The sequence below is a fragment of the Stigmatopora nigra genome, chromosome 11, assembly GCF_051989575.1.
Source record: "Stigmatopora nigra isolate UIUO_SnigA chromosome 11, RoL_Snig_1.1, whole genome shotgun sequence".
Taxonomy (NCBI): domain Eukaryota; kingdom Metazoa; phylum Chordata; class Actinopteri; order Syngnathiformes; family Syngnathidae; genus Stigmatopora; species Stigmatopora nigra.
This window is the reverse complement of record NC_135518.1, coordinates 5,535,325-5,554,294: the sequence shown is the minus strand read 5'-3', so window position 1 is coordinate 5,554,294 and position 18,970 is coordinate 5,535,325. Positions and strand designations below refer to the sequence as shown.

The following is an 18,970-nucleotide window of genomic DNA, read 5'->3' as shown; positions in this document are numbered from 1 at the left end:
CCTCACGGCTCTTAAAATCCAGGTCAAGTCTGCCTGTGTGGAGTTTGCATGTTGTCCATTTCCTTGTCCCCTGCGATCGGCTGGCAACCGATTCAGGGTGTCCCCTGCCTCTGAGTCAGCTGGGATAAACTCCACCACCCACCGCGACCCTAATGAGGATAAAGTGGTTCAGAAAATGAGATGACATGAGATGAGATATAGTTTCGTGATTAGGATTCATATGCACGAACAAATGCTATTAGTCGTGAAGTGTGTTGAACGTGTTTGGATTATTTTCTTGGTTAGGCTTTGCGATCATCTGAGTGACAGTTATTCTAATGCTCATGCATTGTAGCGTTAGAAAAAAACAACAGTTATCAAGTGGTATTTAGACAATACTGTACCAAGATGGCATTGATTAAGAACAAAAAAAAAATAATAACTCCAATCTTCATCATACCACTTTGAAGTTATTTGAACAGAACAGCTACGGACAAAATATTTAGCATTTTGAAAGTCCACGCATACATTTTTGCCCTCGTCTTCACACGAAAGAACAGAGTTCCAGTGATTACTCAAGATGACAATATGCATGGTCATGCTGCTTAAAAGCATTTGTAGATTCCCCTTTTTGTCTGCTACTCTGCTTGCAGGCTGCAACACTGCCAAGCACCCAGCTGGAGAATTTAAAACTCGGAAATCACTCGGTTAAGGGGAATAGAAATGGGGCGTTCATGGCATGGTAGTTACTTTGTTTGCAATAAAAGAACAACATTAAAAAACAAATGCTTTTTGGTCATATTTGGAGGATAAGAAAAAAATCAAAAGGAAAGAAAACATTCTTTTTTTTGAACAATATCTCAAATCTTTAATTATGTCAAATTTGTTTGTTTTTGTCTATAAGTGTCCTTCGATTGGCTTGGAACCAATTTGGGGTGTACCCCGCCTCTTGCCTGTAGTTAGCTGGGATAGGCTCCAGCCCCCCCACCCTTTGACCAAGGTGAAGATAAATGGTTCAGAAGATGAATGAATGACAATTGGCCATATCCTTGCAAATTTTATGCTTTTCATTTCATATACAATATACTATATCGATGTTAGAGATATGTGAGTGTTTTGAAAAAAAAAACAATGGTTGCAGTGTGTGAATGTAATATTATGGCACTGGAATCATGTCCTTTGGAGAGTGAAACAATTCAAACCAAAGAGGGATAAAGTTGCAATCTTATTGTGTAATTAAGACAATTTCATTATTTATTAAACTTAAATTAGATGTCACCTTTAACATGTCTTATCCTGTTTGTCAGTATATGATTTTGCACCTTTTAATTTTCTAAAATGGCACATCCAATCAATACAATCTACGTATTTAATGGACAATAGCATCATTAGGTGTTGTAGGTGAATTCATACCGTAATTGAAAATACACATATCAATGTGATGTACATACTGTAAACAAGCTTTTTAAGTGAATTTGTAATATTGGGTATTTTCACGTGTTTTAATCCAACTGGGTCCAAAGATAACTAGCACAGTTGTGTGCTTTCAGTCCATTTCCCAGCTGTTATGTTGTGTCTGTCAGGAACAACAAAAACAAACACTATGATTAATTCACATTGCCCATGGTGAAGAAAGTTCAGTTTTTAAATATTGACAGCGCCAATTCACATCCTGTAAATATGAGAGAAAAGTTGGTGCAAAAGACAAGAGACTAGTCACACACTGCCATTTTCCTAGCTTTGATCAACTCTGGAATCACATGACGCCTGTGACAGTATCTGCACTGTCTTCAGGTTGTTTCAGAATTGTGCTCCTTCCCAAGCTTATAAAATGGTTCAGCAGTCCCCAATGACGTCTTTCTACGATGACTGGCCGTTGAGGCACTCGCGCCGCAAACATTGAGCCGGTTTCCACCAGTCGCCATTGTGGCAGCGGCAGATGGTGCATTCGTCCACTTTTACTTCAATTCCAGCTGGGATGATGGTTGAGCCAGCAAAGCAATTTGGACCTGCCACACGGGAAGGCAGAGGAAAACAGGAAAGAGGGAATTAGAGTGACAAAGAGCAGAGGTGGATCTCCTGAGAACTTCTCCTGTAAAGCTGCAGACCAAGCAAACTATTTTCATAGACGTGCACAGACCAGGCTTGTGTTTGCAACACTTAAGCTCTTTTGTTAGTCCTCCCTTCTCTCTGGACATAGAGGGGCTTGCATTCTAATGCGGCATAAGCATGGTCGACTGCCAGGCGTTGGCTTTGCGCTTTGCAGTGGCTCAAGTACAGAAGAAACAGAAGGAAGAAAGCAGAAATTGTCCTGGGGAAACTACAGTAAGGTTCATTGCCTCAGATGTAGGGCAATCAAATGGCAATAATCACTTTTATAGTATACAGTAGTTGCCCCTTCCTTGTGATGTCTGGATACTGAGGTCGTAGGTAGAAGCATGAATCAGTCAGAGTTGTAATTATTTCAGTCAATCATTCGGCCGTTAAAAAGGCATGACGGTGACTTTAAATCAGTCTATAAATTAGTCCATAAAATGGTCCACCTTAGGCTTCCCCTGAGTGGCCACAGAGAGGTGTTGTCTCATTATTCCTTCACACAGCACCTTGCATTCAAAGCATTTAGGAATGTCTCTTATTATACTCGCGGGGCGGGTGTGAATGTGCATGGTTTTCCGACTCCTTGTGCCCTGCGATCGGCTGGCCACCGTTTCAGGGTGTCCCCCGCCTCTGGCTATGAGACAGCTGGGATTGGCTCCAGGACCACCCGTGATCCTAATTAGGATAACACAGTTCACAAAATGAGATGAGATGGATGCTGGTGATGACGGTAGACATCAAATCGATTTTGACTGGGAGGGGTGAATGAACGTTGGACTTTTAGTGCTGTCAATGGCACTGAAAGATGAACAATCACAGCCAGTCCTTGCTGTTTATATGGAGTGGATGTCTCCTGTTGTCAGCGGTGGGCAATTTGTTCATTTTTGCTCACATCTTTGTTAATTTTAGAAAACTTTTGGATTACTTCCTGCTAGTGTTGTGTCAGTTTCTGCACATGTTGGGGTATTTCTGGGTCCCTTCCTATAGACATCAAATCCACTTTGACTGGGGAGTCTGCAACTGAAAGTTGAGAATGCACAGTCTGTCCCCCTAGTTTAAATGAATTTGATATCTACTGTTGTAAATGCCTGGGAATGACTTAAATGCCATGTTGACCATGATTATGAAAGAAAAATCTAATTTAGGGTGAATTTCTGTTCTGAATTTTCTATTCAATTCAATTATAGGTGAGAGGGTGAAAAGTTGTTAATCTCTTTGTGCCATGCGATTGGCTTGTCCTCCAGGGTGTCTCTCCCCTGGTTCCCATAATTGGCTGGGATAGCCTCCAGCACCCTTAGACTTGTTTAGGTTTTTTCCAGGTTCCCTGGTTTCCTCCCACATTCCAAAAACATGCAGGGTAGGCTGGTTGAACTCTCTAAAAGGTATGAGTGTGTGTAAGCATGGATGTTTTTTTTTTGCTGGCCACCATTTCAGGGTGTCATGCCCAAAGTCATCTTTTATCCAGTCTTTTGCGATATGCCCCAAATGTTTGTGGAAGAAAACTTATCATAGTCCCCGGTCCACGCTCACACCAGTCGGCCAGTCTGATTGAGATTTATTTTGCTGCTTGAGTTCGACCTGAAGCCCTCAAGGGAACATAGACAAGACAAGCCTACCCTTAAATGCCAAAGGTTGTCACTATGTCCTTTCGGGATGGGATATCTCTCACCAAGCATCTGTAGGCCTGCTATGTGTTTATTATTAAGTCACAATATATAGTCAATTTTGGGACAAAAAGGTGGAAGCTTGAAAATGTCTGAACAAAAATGCGAGAAGGTGTTGTGATCGTCATTGATCATGGGCCATGGAACCAAGGCAAAGGGAAGTTCTACAACCTTAGATGGTTTTGACAATAGTCGTGTTAAGGTTCTGATAAATATTCAGGCACTTGATTCATAATCGAGTGCACAGTACATGCAGAGTAGAAACATTAACGTCATTCATTGTTAATTTGGGGTTGATTAAAAACATGATCAGCTATGCAATGGAAAAAAATGGAAAAAGAAAATGTCATTTACCAGTTGAACCTCTTTATAACTATATGAATATGGATAGCTTTATTGTGATTGTATAAATACAACAAAATGCCTTCCAGCCACAGTATTGTGGTATTATTATTGCAAGTAGCGCATGACTTTCACAAGAAAATAGTCAGCCATTGGAAATTGAGTTAAAAGTCTAAAAGTAAAATTGTGTTTACTTTGGAAACATATTACAACCGGGTGCACTCCACGCTGCACATTATGGACCCTAACTTTCCAAATAATTCTAAATCGATGACTAAATGAGTTGACGTCAAAAAGACCAAGGTCATATAGTAATCAATCATTAGCTATTTAGCTCATTTCAAATCCCTTTCTATGAACCCTGAAGGGATGTGAGGCATTATGCCACACAAATGCAGATGAGTGCTACAGAACTACAAAGCAATAAAGGGGCAAATGGGGAGAGAAAAGTTACAAACGTCAGTATGAATTTTAATGAGCGACATTGCTTGGGCCTTGAGGGCATTTTCCCCTCGACAATGAAAGTAATCTAGCTAGAAGTTTTAAAAGACGTTTCAGCAATGCAATGTTGAGCACCAAATACTTTGATAGTGCGTGGGAGTGATTATCCTTGATACAGGTCAAACATAAGCAGCCAAGCAAGACTGTTTAAGGGGAAAGGTCAATTCTCTTTTTCATTGTAATGAAAAGCTCTTCAACCATATACTGCAAACTAAAGACATTTTGTTCAACTTAAAGTCATGATAAAAACTGTACATAGGGTTATGTGACTACATTTCCTCGATCCATACAACTCTTTAGCCCAATTATAAATTACCGTATTATTTGGACTACAAAGAATACACTAAGTATTTTTGTTTGATCAAAAACAAAGAATATAGAACATACATATGTTAAAGTAACAATAGTAAAATGCACCACAACAGGCTAAATAGGTATCTGTTAAACATAACAGTTTTCGGATAACTATAGTCTAAAAAAAAAAGGCTGTCGGTGGGCAGAGAGAAAAATAATACACATATAAGTCGCACTTGAGTATTACTCGCAGGCCCAAGAAAACTATGAAAAAAAAGTGTGTGTTAAAGTTTGGAATATATTGTTGGTCATTTTTAAATTTTTCAGCTGCTTGACATCAGTGTAGGTGGCCATAAAACAGGAAATAACCCTAACTTCCAAAAGGACAAACAGTCACAAATTTTTGAATGCTACTTAAGTTGAAATCTAGTTACTTTACTATGGGCAGGGTCGGTATGTGATCCTCTTCTTGTTTGATGGATGAAAACAAGTCACACATTACAAGCGCATTGTCAAATTACAATCTGCTTTGTGGAGTAAAAGAAATCAGTGGAATTTTGCTCAATGTAATAGATTAAAGGTAGTGTTTAATCCAGGGGTGGGCAAACTTTTGGGCCCGGGGGCCACATTGAGTTTAAAAATTTGACAGAGTGGCCGGGTCAGCACAAGATACGATAACATATAAAAAAGTGCATCCGTTAACAGTACATATGAAACATAAACAGAAAAAAAGGACTAAAGTATTAAGATACTCATCACTCATCATTAAAGTAAAAAGTATAAAGTACAAAGTAAAGTAAAAAGGAATGTATTAAGAAATATTAAAATGTAATTTAAAAAAAGATAGAGGAGCTGTAAAATACGAAAAACAAATAAGAGTGGACAGAGCTACTTGGCGCCATCTTGGGGTAAAACCCTAATTTGGACAACGTCGGCGGGCCGGATTAAAAGGCCTAGCGGGCCGGATGTGGCCCGCGGGCCGTAGTTTGCCCATGTCTGGTTTAATCTAAGATACTCAGCTAAAGGAAAAAAGTATGCATTTCAACAGCTATGACATGTACAATTAATCCAAAATGTTAATTAGGTAAATATAACTCAGTAAATCTCATCTGATTATGTACACATTGAAGGTTTAACCTCCCTTTGAACTATACTAGCGAGTTTATTCACTCTGACTGTGTAGACTAGTGGTTGTTATCTTACAAAATTTGCATTCCCCCCCTTTGATAATAACCACTGAAACAATAGCATTCCTTTGAGGCCATTTTGGGAACTGACTGTGTACACTGTTCCATTTGGAGATAAAATGCTCTCCAAAGATCTATTTCTGCTTCCAACCATGTCCTTAATCAATGATATAATGTAATCTTCGCTTAGTGTGTCGTTTAGAATTAAAACTAACTACCGCTCGTTAGTGTCTAGTGGGTCTTTTGCAATAATTCAAATTCATAATAGAACTACCTTAATTGTTTCCAATGTTGCAGACAGTACAGATAAACTTACCGTCATTTAATCAATTTTTAATGACCTCTGAAGAGAAGGATTGTGTGTTTAAGTGTGTAGTTTTGGGGATAGGTTTACTGTTTACCGTTTTTACAGATAGGGCAGCATTGCTCCGGCTCATAGACGGGGTTGACGCACTCTGGTACAGCACAGTCGGACACCACACAGTGGACCTCATTATTTGGCTCGCAGCGACACCATTCACATGGAGACGGCTGTGGGCAAAGGGGATAAAGAAACAAAATGTGGGTTAAATGAATCACCGAGCTGCTAAATATGAGCGCTTTATATGTGCTTTATTTCTAAATTCTTAAAAACTGATGTTTGAAAATTACATTACTCAGGCCCGAAAGCTTATTGTCAAAATGCTTGAACTGATTAAAACCGATAATGTTAGTAACTAATGGGCGGAATTGATTATTTAATCTCACACGTCAATGGGCATTCAATGAAGGGATGACTTTGAATTATATCTGTAGAAATATGTCTGAGCAAAGATCTACTCCCAGACAGAGAAAGGACATTTTTTTTAGAATAAAATGAAAAAAAATCCTAATCCATTATCATAAAACTGCAAGTCATTGAGAAATATTTATATAAAAGAACCTGTCTTAAAATTTACTTTTTTCAACCACCATGATGCTCAGTTAATTCTTCAAATGCTAGTTAAAAATTTAATCATGCGAAAAAGGGAACCATTATGCCCAGATGTGCGCCGAACTCCGCTCGAAGCAGCTGGTATAATCCATTAAATAGTGCACAGCATAAAACCTGGATGGATTTTTTTCTCCTACTTTGGACCAGAACCTTACGGGTTCAAGACTCTAAATCATTATGTCCTGTATTTAGAGACAGTCCTAGCTTTGCACTCTGGACATACAACCTGTGTGGGTGCCCCATCATGTGATAAAAAAATTAATTTGAAGAGGAATTTTAAAAATTAATGTATTAAAACAAGACAATTGAATATACACTAAGAATTATGAGGACAGTATTGAAATCATATTACAATAAAATAAGAAAAAAAGCTGTTTATGCCCAAAGAAACGCAGATTCACTTCCCAATTTATGAGGACACTACTGTATTCCTCTCACCATATTTCAACAGTGTCCGTGGAAACCACTGCACATACAAACATGGTCTATATATGGGCGTCTGTCTGGTGGCCGAGTTGTGAGCGTGTCAGCCTCGCAGTTCTGAGATTAAGGGTTTAATCCCAGGTTTGTTCCTTCATCTGTGGAATTTGCATGTTCTCCCAGGGCATTTGTGATTTTTTTTCGGGTTTTCTGCTTTCCTTCCACATTCCAAAAACATCCTTAAGGGGCTGAACACTCTAAATAGCCCCTAGTTATGCGTGTAAGAGTGAATGGTTGTCCTTTTTGTGCTTTACGTATGCCTGACCACCAATTCAGTGTGTCCCCCTTGCCTGGTTTCAGTAGTTGGCTGGGATATGCTCCAGCAGGGTTGAAGGTTCAATTCCAGATCGGTCCTCAATGTGTGGATTTTGCGTGTTCTCCCCGGTCTTGCATGATTTTTTTTCCGGATAATCTCGGAAAATAAAACTCAATCAGAGCGACATATAGAAGATATTATGGTTACTTGATGTTATTTAATTTAGCTTTTCTTTTCATTGAGATTTTTGTTGAGGTACTGCAGCTCATTTATGGGCCTATTGTATTGTGCCAGTGCGCTAAAGGCAGGAAATAAAAGGTCCCCTTTTCTTGCTGCAAAGATCCTCCATTGACTTTAGTTTGACCCACCCTTAGGGTAGTTATGCTCTGTGGATGGCACAATATGTGAAATTCGGCCAAACACCCATTGAGCCAAAGATTTAATCGCCTTTTATATCGCAAACACAATAGACTAGCTTCCCTTCAAAATGAAACATTGTTATACATTTTCAGTCATTTTTCATTAATGATGGAAGCCCAGCAGCTGACGTTACAGAGAACCCATAGCCCATCTATCTACCTTTAGTATTCATCCAAATGTGCACTATTTGTCAAGGAATTCGTATCTTTAAAAAATCACCACCCGCCGAGCAAATACAGCTACCCTTAGAGTTCGATGAGTTGTCCCTCTTGGGTTTCTGAATACTATTGGCCCATATTTCCTTATCAGTAAACGTTTATTCTCTCGCACCTGTTAAGACGGCAGCATGAAATGAAGTTATAGCCTTTGCTTTAGAAAGATTCTTGTCTATGCCAGGGGATAATGATCAGCCTCAGGGTGTTTTGTTAAAAGTTTTGTTTAAACTGGGTAACAATACTCTATTATGAGGTGTAGGGAATAACAAATTTTCCCTTTCTGTTTCTTTCATCAGTGTGAATTTTCTTTCAAATCGTCTTCACTGAGAGTACTCTTGCTTCATTCCAAGCACAGTCACATGCATAGTTATTTTTGTAGTTACTTAAAAAAAACATTGAAGTCAAAGACTGCCTTTGGGATAGTAATTTTCCACAACTTTATCAACAGATCTAAAACCAGATAATAGCAGTATTGTGCATTTAATAAAATTACTGCATCCTCCTCCTTTACAGATCCTTAGCTCAGCAGCAGATTATCAATTATATGTCAGATTGAAGTTGCTAAATAGGGAAGTGCAGCACAAACAAAAATGCATTGCTGGAGCAATTATTTAAATAAGGCCTAAGGATCCATCTTACACCAATTTAAATTCTTATTTCATCGGCTGCCAAACTGTACCCAGACATTATGCTATGAATAACAATAGGAACTACAACAATATACACTTACCATTGCATCTATATTTGGCACAGCTTACCATATCACATTTCCCACTATTAAAATAAAATAAAAAAGAAAAACAGTTCAAGTAGCATTTTCTTTAGTGGGACTGTGAATGTTAAAAATGTTAGCTGGACTAAATGTCTCTCCTCATAGCTTTCATACATTTCATTCAGACTCCAAAACCATTCCAGCACAGGGGAATGAAATGAATCATTAAGCAACTCTCATTGGTTTATCTGTGGATTGTCGGTACAAGTACATTTTTCAAAAGTGATATAGAGGCAAAAACAGGGAAGGGTTAGACCTCAAGGAAGAAGCCATGCTCAAAAACATTTTGTGGCCCACTCAATATTACTGATTTTATCTCTTGGCTAATACTGCATTGGCGTTATACATCTAATCCATTTGAACTGAGAGTGCTGGCAACAAATGAACTTTGTTCATTCTAAGTTCGGAAGGATTGGATATCTACTACTAAGAAACTCATTTAAATTCACTACAAAATGATGGTAAGAGCCACATAATTGGACGTCTATCCTTGTCAATGACACTGAAATAATTAAGCATGCATAAAATTAATTGAGAGACTAATTGCTTGCACTTCATAGACTCCCTTCCAACGTCAACACCAGTAAATAGGGTGGTAAAATCAATTGAAGTAATCATTTTAAACACTTTCACAAGATGAATGACCTTGTTTTTTTCAATACTTCGAAACTAAGGTACTGATTACAGATTTTGTGTTTTTTATTTCACTTTTGGAATTGGCTTAATTTTTATTTCTTAATGGCGGTCTATTGCCATCTAAACTTGTTTTTCTGGTTGCTGTTTCATCAGAATTCACCTGTTGGTGCAGCCATCATTCTTTTAAGCCCTCCCCCCCCTTTCTCCCATATTCAGCTCAGTTCTTCCCTTGTGCATAACTGTTTTTGTTCCATTCTTGTCAAGTCCTTGTTATTTTAATTTGTTTTTGTTCTTTTTAAGGTTGCTTTCCCCCCTGTGGGTCTGGTCTGATTTACATTATACTACATACTTCATTTGCATTTTGGTCAATTGTGAATTAAAGTTTCTGGATTATCCTATCCTTACGCACGTTGTGAGACATATAATACAGCATTGGTTCTATCATCTATTTAAAAGTTAACCTAATCCTATCCCTGCTTTGTTTTACCAGTGTTTTAAGAAGCCATTTTGAAACATGAACTCTTGATGCCTCACTCTTAATTCAATGGTGAGGAGCATTAGTCACTTTTTGTTTTTCCTTTTCTATCTTCATTTAAATTTACTGGATTTCCACATTATATTAAAAATGTCAGCCAATGCAATTGCAAATTAAACAAATAGATCAGATGTGCCTTGTCACTGGGAACCTGGCATCACACTTTTCTGATCAATGAATTCTTCTGAAGTGCCTGATAAAACACTGGCAGCAATATTAACTCCAGCAAAAGCAAAGATTAATAAATACAGCCTATGCCTGTCTAGAACAATATGTTTTTTCCCCTTTCACCAGCATTGTAATTTAATTCCCCCTGCCCACATACCATGTTGTACAAGGACAATCTCTTCAAGCTTCTTCATGGGTCAAGTATCACATTGTAGCAACCACTTATAATTGGACAGAAACATACAGTTGTTACACACACACGTACTCATTGTACTCATACTTCTTACTGCACTTTACCCGCAAGGATTCCTGTGACAAGATTCAATGTTCATAACTCAATTCACAGGAGATATAAGACTGATATTTGTCCTTGAGCTAGAGCTCTCTTACATGCGAGGCTGTTATTTCACTTGAGTAACATTCCAAAATCTAGAAACCCCTTTTAAAAAGTACTTACATTATGTCTTAATACACATAATGCTTTATGACAAGGTTAGCCATTTTAACCCATCACTCTATCTCATGAATCATAATGTGAACCCATTTAGATAAATAAAATATAATTTAGGTTTAAGGGGAAATAAATTGACTGTTTATCATTAGCTGTAAAATTTCTATGACATTGAAACGTTAGTTAGAATTTGCCTGTTTGAAAATTGATGGTTTGGTTTTCAACTGTAAAATAAAATAGACTATAACCAGTCATGTTGCATTCAAAAGCACTTTTTCCACCACTATTGTTGTTTTATAGAAGTTTAAATGTTTGCAGTGACATGAAAGCAATCCATATTAGTGTCCAAGTAAATTGTGCAGAAATTATATATATGGACCATAGCTTAGTTTGTTAATTTTTGGGTCCAAAACAGTTGATTTGGACCAAAGATGGAAAAACGTTTTTTTTAAAACTCATTGGCTGCGCTTGAAAGTGAGAGACATTCAATCCATTTGAACTGGGAGGGTTGGCAGCCAATGAAAAAGTGTTTATTCACTGTAAATTGAAGTAGAATGGACTTCTAATAGTGACAAACCCATTAAAATTGCCAACAGAATAATGTAATGTTAACCACGTCTATGCCAGTGAAATAGTAAACAAAGTTAAGAAGTGTGTATTCAAACCTAACAATTTTCTCTGCACCTTTAAAGAAAAAATGCAAAAAGACCTTATCGGAAATGTCTGGTAATAAAAAACTGTGGTTCCATATGATTATGCTTACTTTGTTAGATATGCATTGTTAGGTAACAAGCACAAAAAAATATTAAACATTAACTTGTGAATAACATTAAAGACAATATAGCCGCAGGGTGTAGACGGCCTTTTGCCCGAAGTTAGCTCCAGCACCCCACAACCCTACAAGGATGAGTGGCATTAAAAATAGAATCCTTCCTTAAAGCCTTGACTCAAGAAACATAATGTACGTAAATGTATACAAGCATTAAGATGGAAAACCTCTGCTCACAGTGGCCTTTTGATTTTAGATGTGTTATGAAACAACATCATTGTACTTGAAAGGATTATTATAGAGGAGGCTGGCAGTGGCTGGTAATTAAAGCATCTTGAAACAAATCAGTAATTACCAACTACTGTGCCTGGAATTGCTTTAGACGTATAATCCATTTATTTTCTTCAAGTAGGGAAATAGGTTTACAGATTGTTGATATACATGTTTGGATAAAATCCAGTGAAAATGTAAGAATAAAGACATAGTCACAGAAATAAATATTGATAAATAAGACAAACTATGTAGCTGCCAGCCCCTCAGTCAAATTAGATTGGACATATATTGCCGTCAGTGTCAGTAAAACATGATCAGTCAATGCCAACATTCCCATAAATGGAATCCCACTCAACCTCCCCGGCATTGTTCTAACCAGCACTGCACTATTAACCCTTTTTTTAAGGTCTATATTTGTTGGGATAGCTTTGTTCAAATTGGGGGGAAAAGATATGGATGTGTTGTTGTTTTTTATTTAAATGTGTTTGATCAAATCATGATTTGGTCTAGGCACATCCACTGAAGCATGTGACTCAGACACGGATATGTGATCACAATATTCCTACACATTACTGATCACAATATTTCAACTGTCTCAGATTTTTACTGTCTCAATCTTTCAGTTGCATTGGTATGCAATTGGTTTTTGATTGGGGCAATTCTGAGTAGTCCAATTCTTTTTGAAAAATACATATATATTTTTTTACTTAAGTGACACCCCCCACTTGCTGGCTCACTTATACTGAGGGCCAGCACTGGACACAATATATCTAAATGTTTCACGACTTCAGGTCTTCTGATTTTTTTTGTTTATTTCATTCTTTTCAGTTAATTCATGTAACTTCATACAAAAGTCCAGTTTCGTCACATTTAGAATCTCTTTTGACAGATTACCATCAGTATTACGTTTGTATATCGACCATTATTGCTTTCTTCTTTCTATAGTAACAGGATAACATCAATCCATTTGTGTATGTCTATCGGTGTTTTTTTCTTCACTATTCCTACGATGTTCTAGACACCTGCAGTAAAGAACCACTTAACTTTTTAAGTAACAAAACTATGCACTATCACAGGTAGTATTTAGATCCAGAGAGTGATGTCATTAACTTTAACAGTGAACTGGAAAAGAAACAGGCATATTTTGCCAGCGATGTATCACTGTCCATAAATTTATATATATATTACAGTCATCTGTTTTATATTGCTTTAGTGCATTGGTAATTCTGTCGGGACAATGACATAACTACATCAGTCATCTATATCCATAACCCTGGACCTCTTGTCTAAGCTAAGATAAAATTCTTCCCAGAACCCCAGTTTCCCTGCCAGTCTACAAAATGTATAGTATACAGTATTGCAGAGCTTTTGGTCTCCAGTTATCTCATTGAAATTACACTAAGGCATGGTAGCGTATTGATTGTAGCGATGGACATTATTGGAAATGACTGCTGAGCACAAAGGAATACTGATGAATGAAATGTAGAAAATCTTGACATTATAGGTCGTTTTATGACACTTATTAATTCTGGATTTTTTGATATTGTTTGATATTGTATATGTTGCAGGTTAAAGGATTCACTTCCATCACTGTTTAATGTTTATGTGAAAGGTGTCCTATGCACTGAAGTTAATTTCCTTTTACCTAATGTTCCCCCATATTGTTTTAATTTTTATTAATAGTTCTACAGCCTGTGTTAGAAAAAGGGCTGTCGATAGAGGTGAAGGTCTAAAATGACGTATTAACAGTAAAAGAAGTGAGGTATTCATTTATCAATAATGCTTGCCGCTAACATAGTAACATTTTTTTTAATTAAGGTTTTTCATTAAGTGGTCCGGGTTGTGAGTGGTTAGCGCTTTGGGCTAACAGTGGTGTGGTTCTGGGTTTGAATGCAGGTCGGTCCTGTATGGAATTTGCATGTTCTTGCCTTACCTGTGTGGGTTTTCTCCGGGTACTCCAGTTTCCTTCCACATTCCACAATCATGCATGGTAGGCTGTTTGGACACTCTAAATTGCCCCTAGAAATGAGTGTGTGTGTGTGTGAATGGTTGTCCGTCTCCCCATGCCCTGTGATTGGCTGTCCACCGATTCAGGGTGTCCCCTGCCTCTGGCACAGGCTCCAGCACCCCCCGCGGCTTTAAGCGGTTTAAAAAATGAATATGTTTTTCATATGTACCATTTTATAATGTACTTAATATTTTCGAAGAAAATGTTTGGGAAGCGTAAAATTAGTACCAAGCCCAAGTTTTTTCTTCTTCTTCAAAACAATTTGGCGCCCCCTGCACTCGATGGCTCCCTAGGCTACTGCCTTGCTTGCCTATGCTGAGGGCTAGCTAGCACTGGATATAATCTATTTGATACTTACAAATATTTCAAACATTGAAAAAAAATACAACCAGTGCTTACCTTAAATTCTTCCAGAATTTTATACGTTTTCCCACGATACTCGCAAAAGTTTTTAACTTCCTTGCACTCAGGGCAGCAGCCATTGTGCTCTACTTTAGTGCACTTGGGGTGAAGTTTTGGACACTCGGGCTGGTCACACACCGGCCCATCCTCTGTACACACACACGGGCAATTGGAATGGCCTGGGTAGAAGCGCTCCGCGAGTTTGTAGACAAATCCGCTGTCGTCCACGCACCCTTTCCCCCGATAGTCATCGAACACAAGGTTTTCAGCGGCTGTCCGCTCCGCTTCGTCTCCGGCGTAATCCTCGGGGTTGATGACCGTGGCGACGGGGCCGATCAGGGCCAACAAGAGAACGAAGACGGCCGAGAGGATGGAAGCCATCCTTCGTTCAAGGGGATGACATCCCTAAGCCTCTGGTGTCCAGTCAGTATCCTCACAACGCTGTAGAATTACGACCATCCTTGTCACACCAAGTAAAGCTACATGCTGTGGAGAAAGAAGGACACTCATGATTTTTATATGAATGCGCCAACCCAAGCCCTATGCATTTGATGCTGAAGGTTATTTATCATATGTCGATTGCATCTGCCTGTTTGCTCAACAGGCACATAACATCATTTATGCATGCCTAATTACACTGATAGTTTTTTAATGACATTTGCCAATGTACTGCATATATTTGAAAATGTTCCCTTTAGCTTCGAGTGATTCGATAGATCGTCTTTTAAATGTTTTTGAAAGCCCTGTGACTTTATATATGTAATTGTATTAGTATTGGAACTCGCCGTTTCTTTAATTGGCTTCTTTCCTCATACTTGCATATATGGAAACTTCACCAGCTTAAACCAGCAGAAAACCTATACCCACCCCCTTTATGAAGGCTAATATTTTTTCTTTTTTTCTTTTTTTTTTTACAACACATAAACAAAACCCGTTTGCTGTGCGTGATTCCGTGTTGATATGACGTCCATGTTAAAGTAGCTCTGCGTCAAATTTACCATGTGCCGACTCACCTTAAATCAGCTCATATCACGTCCAGACGGGCAGCGAGTTTCAAAAATTCAGTATTTCCCAGTGAGGCAAATGAATGATAAAGCGCACTCTTGTTGCGCATACACGCGTGGATACGTCCATCGACTAGAAAGGTCTACAAAATCCCATTGAGAGTTGACGTGAACGGACACAATAAAAGAGGGGATTTCAAGGTTAGGCTCTGATTGGAGTAGAGACACAGGAGGAACTGTCCGACTTTCAGCACCCTGGATAGCGACTGAAATAGTACTGCGTTCTGGTTCGAAGGGATAACGAGAGCAGAGCGCCCCCACCCGCCTGCGTCTTCTAATGCCCACATGACAACATCCTATGCACAGACGCACGAGGAGAACTCATTCTGGTCATGCACGGGTTAAAATGAAAGCGTGCTACGCGGGCAGTAATCACAGATAACGTATTCCTGCAGGAGCTGCTGGTGAATTCACAAGGTTGTAGCTCCATCTGGCCAAACGTGCACGAGGTACCCTTTCTAAACGCAGGCATCTTTGAGCTTGTTTTGTTTCCAGGTGTGCGCATGTGTCCCCATTGTATTTTTTCGATACTTAGTGAAATAGCATTTGAAATATGTTTGAATGAACCAACGACTGTACATTTTTTTCCAGCCATAAATGTACTTACTATAAAGTGTTACCCTAAAATAGGCATCATTTCAGGCTCAAAAAAAAGATATGGCTTACTCGTTTTATTGCATAAAAATGCATCCAAGACTCATATTTTTGTCAGATACAAATTCCATTTATATCCACATGTGATTGGATTAGTTAAGGGAAAGAGATAGAAAACAAAAGCAAACAAAAAAAACCCTGATTACAAGCAACTGTTCAAATTGCATGAAATAATCTGATACACATACAGGGTGCAGTATGCCTTTCGCCCGAGGTTTAATTTAGCTTCAGCAACTCCCGCATCCCTGGTGAGGTTTAGAATATGAATGAATAATAAGAGCTAGCGGAGGAGTGGTTAGCCTGTCAGCTTCACAGTTCTGGGGTCGAGGCTGTGTGGAGTTTGCATGTACTCTCTGGTCTTGCGTGGGTTTTCTTCGGGTACTCCGGTTTCATTTTACAACCCAAAATCATGCAGGGTAGGCCGATTGAACACTCTAAATTGCCCCTAGGTAGGAGTGTGAGCGTAAATGGTTGTTCGTCTCTTTGTGCCCTGCGATTGGCTGGCCACCAATTCATGGTGTCTCCCAGCTGGTGCCCGAAGTCAGCTGAGATAGGCTCCACCACCCCCCGTTACTATTGTGAGGATAAGCGGTATAGAATATGAATGAATCATCTGATACACAGATGTGTGTTCGAAGAATTGCCAGCTAGTCTGTTACAAACCGCCTTGTAATACAAAATCACTCCATGATAGTGCAATGAGGCAGAGATATCTTCTTACTGAATAAAAAAAAGAAATATACATTAAGTACATGTACCTAGCCAAATAAAAACTGACCATTAGTTTTATGAATGGTCACACTTTTTTCCAAGTTGCTTTCCTTATTGTGAGCCTAATGAAAATAGGTATTAGGAAGAGATGCAATTACTTGAATAAGTGCAGCACAGGGGCAATTTGGAATTTGTTCAATCACATTGCACCCTGAGGGTCGGCAATACATTTCTTTTAAATCTCAAACCAGCGTTATAGCCTTGTTTTGCTTTACTTAAATAGTCATTTGGAAATTATTTTTCAATAGGGTCAAATTACGTTCTTTGTTTTCCGTTAAGCACTCTAGTGAAGTTTCAAGAAGCCTCTAGCTGTCTGAGTTCAATGTTTAATACTTTGTGAGTGTGCTTGGTATCCTCAGGCCCATTTGATTAAATAGATTCTTGACCAACAATCAGGACAAATGTGGCAAAAGTAGACTTTTGCAGCAAGATGTGTTTTTTTTTAGCTGAAAATTAAGGACAGAATGTAAAAAGTTGATGATGGGCAAGTATTCCATTGACAAAAGTGCTTCCAAAATCTTTGCAATTTGGCAACAAATCAGGTGACTTTGTATTCCAATAATCAGAATGAAATTAATGGCTGCTATTAGTGGTGCTCGACATCCAATCAATTTGAATGTATTCAAATTCACACCACAGAAACAAACTTTGTTTAATAGGTTATCCTAATGGATAAATGTTCTAAGTTTATTTATGTAAAACTAAATGTTTAAACGTTAGTTGCTGTCATCCATATTTTGTGCTGTACAAATGGTTTAAACAGAAGGGCATTTGTGATTGTTCGGAATCGCTTTTTATTTTTATTAGTAGGAAAAATCTTGAATCTTTCCTGTATTTTCCTGTAAATACTAACTTGAAGATTCTCTTTATATAGTTTAATCGTGTTTATATCTTAAATGTGGTCTTTGGAAGGTATACCCATAGTTTGTTAACTTAAAGATCCCCAAATAACCACTGCAATTTTCAGTTCTTATGTCTGCAGTCTTTGATTTAGATTAAAAAAAAAACTTTGGCCACCACTTTCTCTGACTGCTAAATATATGCATCTTCATCGCTGATCTTCATCCTGCATTAAAGTATGCACCACCCACCCTCAGCTCACATCCCCTCCCCCTACCTCTGGTAAAGAAACATTACTGCTGTTGACCTGGATCTGAAGAAGCAAAACACTTTCACATACCCTCTCCTTCTCATTTTCTCATCTCACACAGCAGCCTGCAATGTTGCTGTAAGACAATGATTTATTATTTAGTCAAACTGCCATTGCAGACGGGTAAAAGCTGGATCCTAATGTAAGTGGCTGGCCAGCTCTCCATTGTTTAGGACAGTTGGCTAGCTGCTTCAACACACTACGCTCAATTAAGCCTTCATGCTGGCTCACTCAAAACATGGCCATGACAAAAAAAAATGTTTGAAGTGCACGTAAATGCCACAAAGCATTCTTGAGCCATCTGCATCTATTATATGAGAGTGACAATTTTTGCCAGGACGCTTTTTTTTCACGTGCGCAGATGTGCTTGCCTTTTGCTTATGTTGGATGATTGGAAGCAAACAGTTCCCTGCCCAGAGAAGTTCCAATTCAATCAGCTAATGGAACGGAAGCTCTTCATCCCCCCCTCAGGATTTTGCAAGGCAACATCCAACCATGCCTTCCGCTGTCTATGTTTTCTTGCTGTAGCTCATTCACTAAGACAGAGTCTGTTTCAAATGTTAGAATGGTTAGGCATGAGGGCAAAGTCATTTACAACCTCCAAGCAGGATTTAGGCACTCTATTCAGTCACTGCCTATTCAGACTAATTTCTAAATCAGAATACTCTGAAAACAGAATGAGCTGAGGCAAGCCACACATTCAGATGGGTGCCTAAGGTTATTAGACTTATCTGACTAAGAAATTCTTAATAAAATGAAGGCTTTGTGACAGAATAGCTAATAATGGATTTTATTATGCCTTTCAGTGTGAAAATGTAGTTCCTTTTTTCCACTAGGGATAAAACATAGGGACAAACTCATAGTTGGGTTTTAGCTTTAATATTCGTAATTCAGTTTGAACAATATTTA

At 38.5% G+C, this 18,970-nt stretch overlaps 1 protein-coding gene across 1 annotated transcript; it reads right to left on the bottom strand.

The window, feature by feature from the left end:
* Nucleotides 1–1,106: 1,106 nt before the first annotated feature.
* On the bottom strand, nucleotides 1,107–15,866 carry vwc2l (von Willebrand factor C domain containing 2 like). Its single transcript, XM_077728446.1, has 4 exons — nucleotides 15,436–15,866; nucleotides 14,420–14,908; nucleotides 6,466–6,595; nucleotides 1,107–1,988 (listed from the first exon to the last, which is right to left on the bottom strand). Exons 2-4 carry the CDS (start codon nucleotides 14,801–14,803, stop codon nucleotides 1,840–1,842), a joined length of 663 nt encoding a protein of 220 aa, XP_077584572.1. The 5' UTR covers nucleotides 14,804–14,908; nucleotides 15,436–15,866; the 3' UTR covers nucleotides 1,107–1,839.
* Between the last annotated feature and the right edge of the window lie 3,104 nt (nucleotides 15,867–18,970).

Bases quoted from the DNA above. Each gene is read 5' to 3' on its own strand.
- vwc2l (XM_077728446.1), bottom strand. From the start codon at position 14,803: ATGGCTTCCATCCTCTCGGCCGTCTTCGTTCTCTTGTTGGCCCTGATC. The intron at 6,596-14,419 runs GTAAGCACTGGT...CTTTGCCCACAG, and splicing joins AAATTCTGGAAGAATTTAAG to CCGTCTCCATGTGAATGGTG. The intron at 1,989-6,465 runs GTAAACAGTAAA...CCCGTGTGGCAG, and splicing joins CTGCCCTATCTGTAAAAACG to GTCCAAATTGCTTTGCTGGC.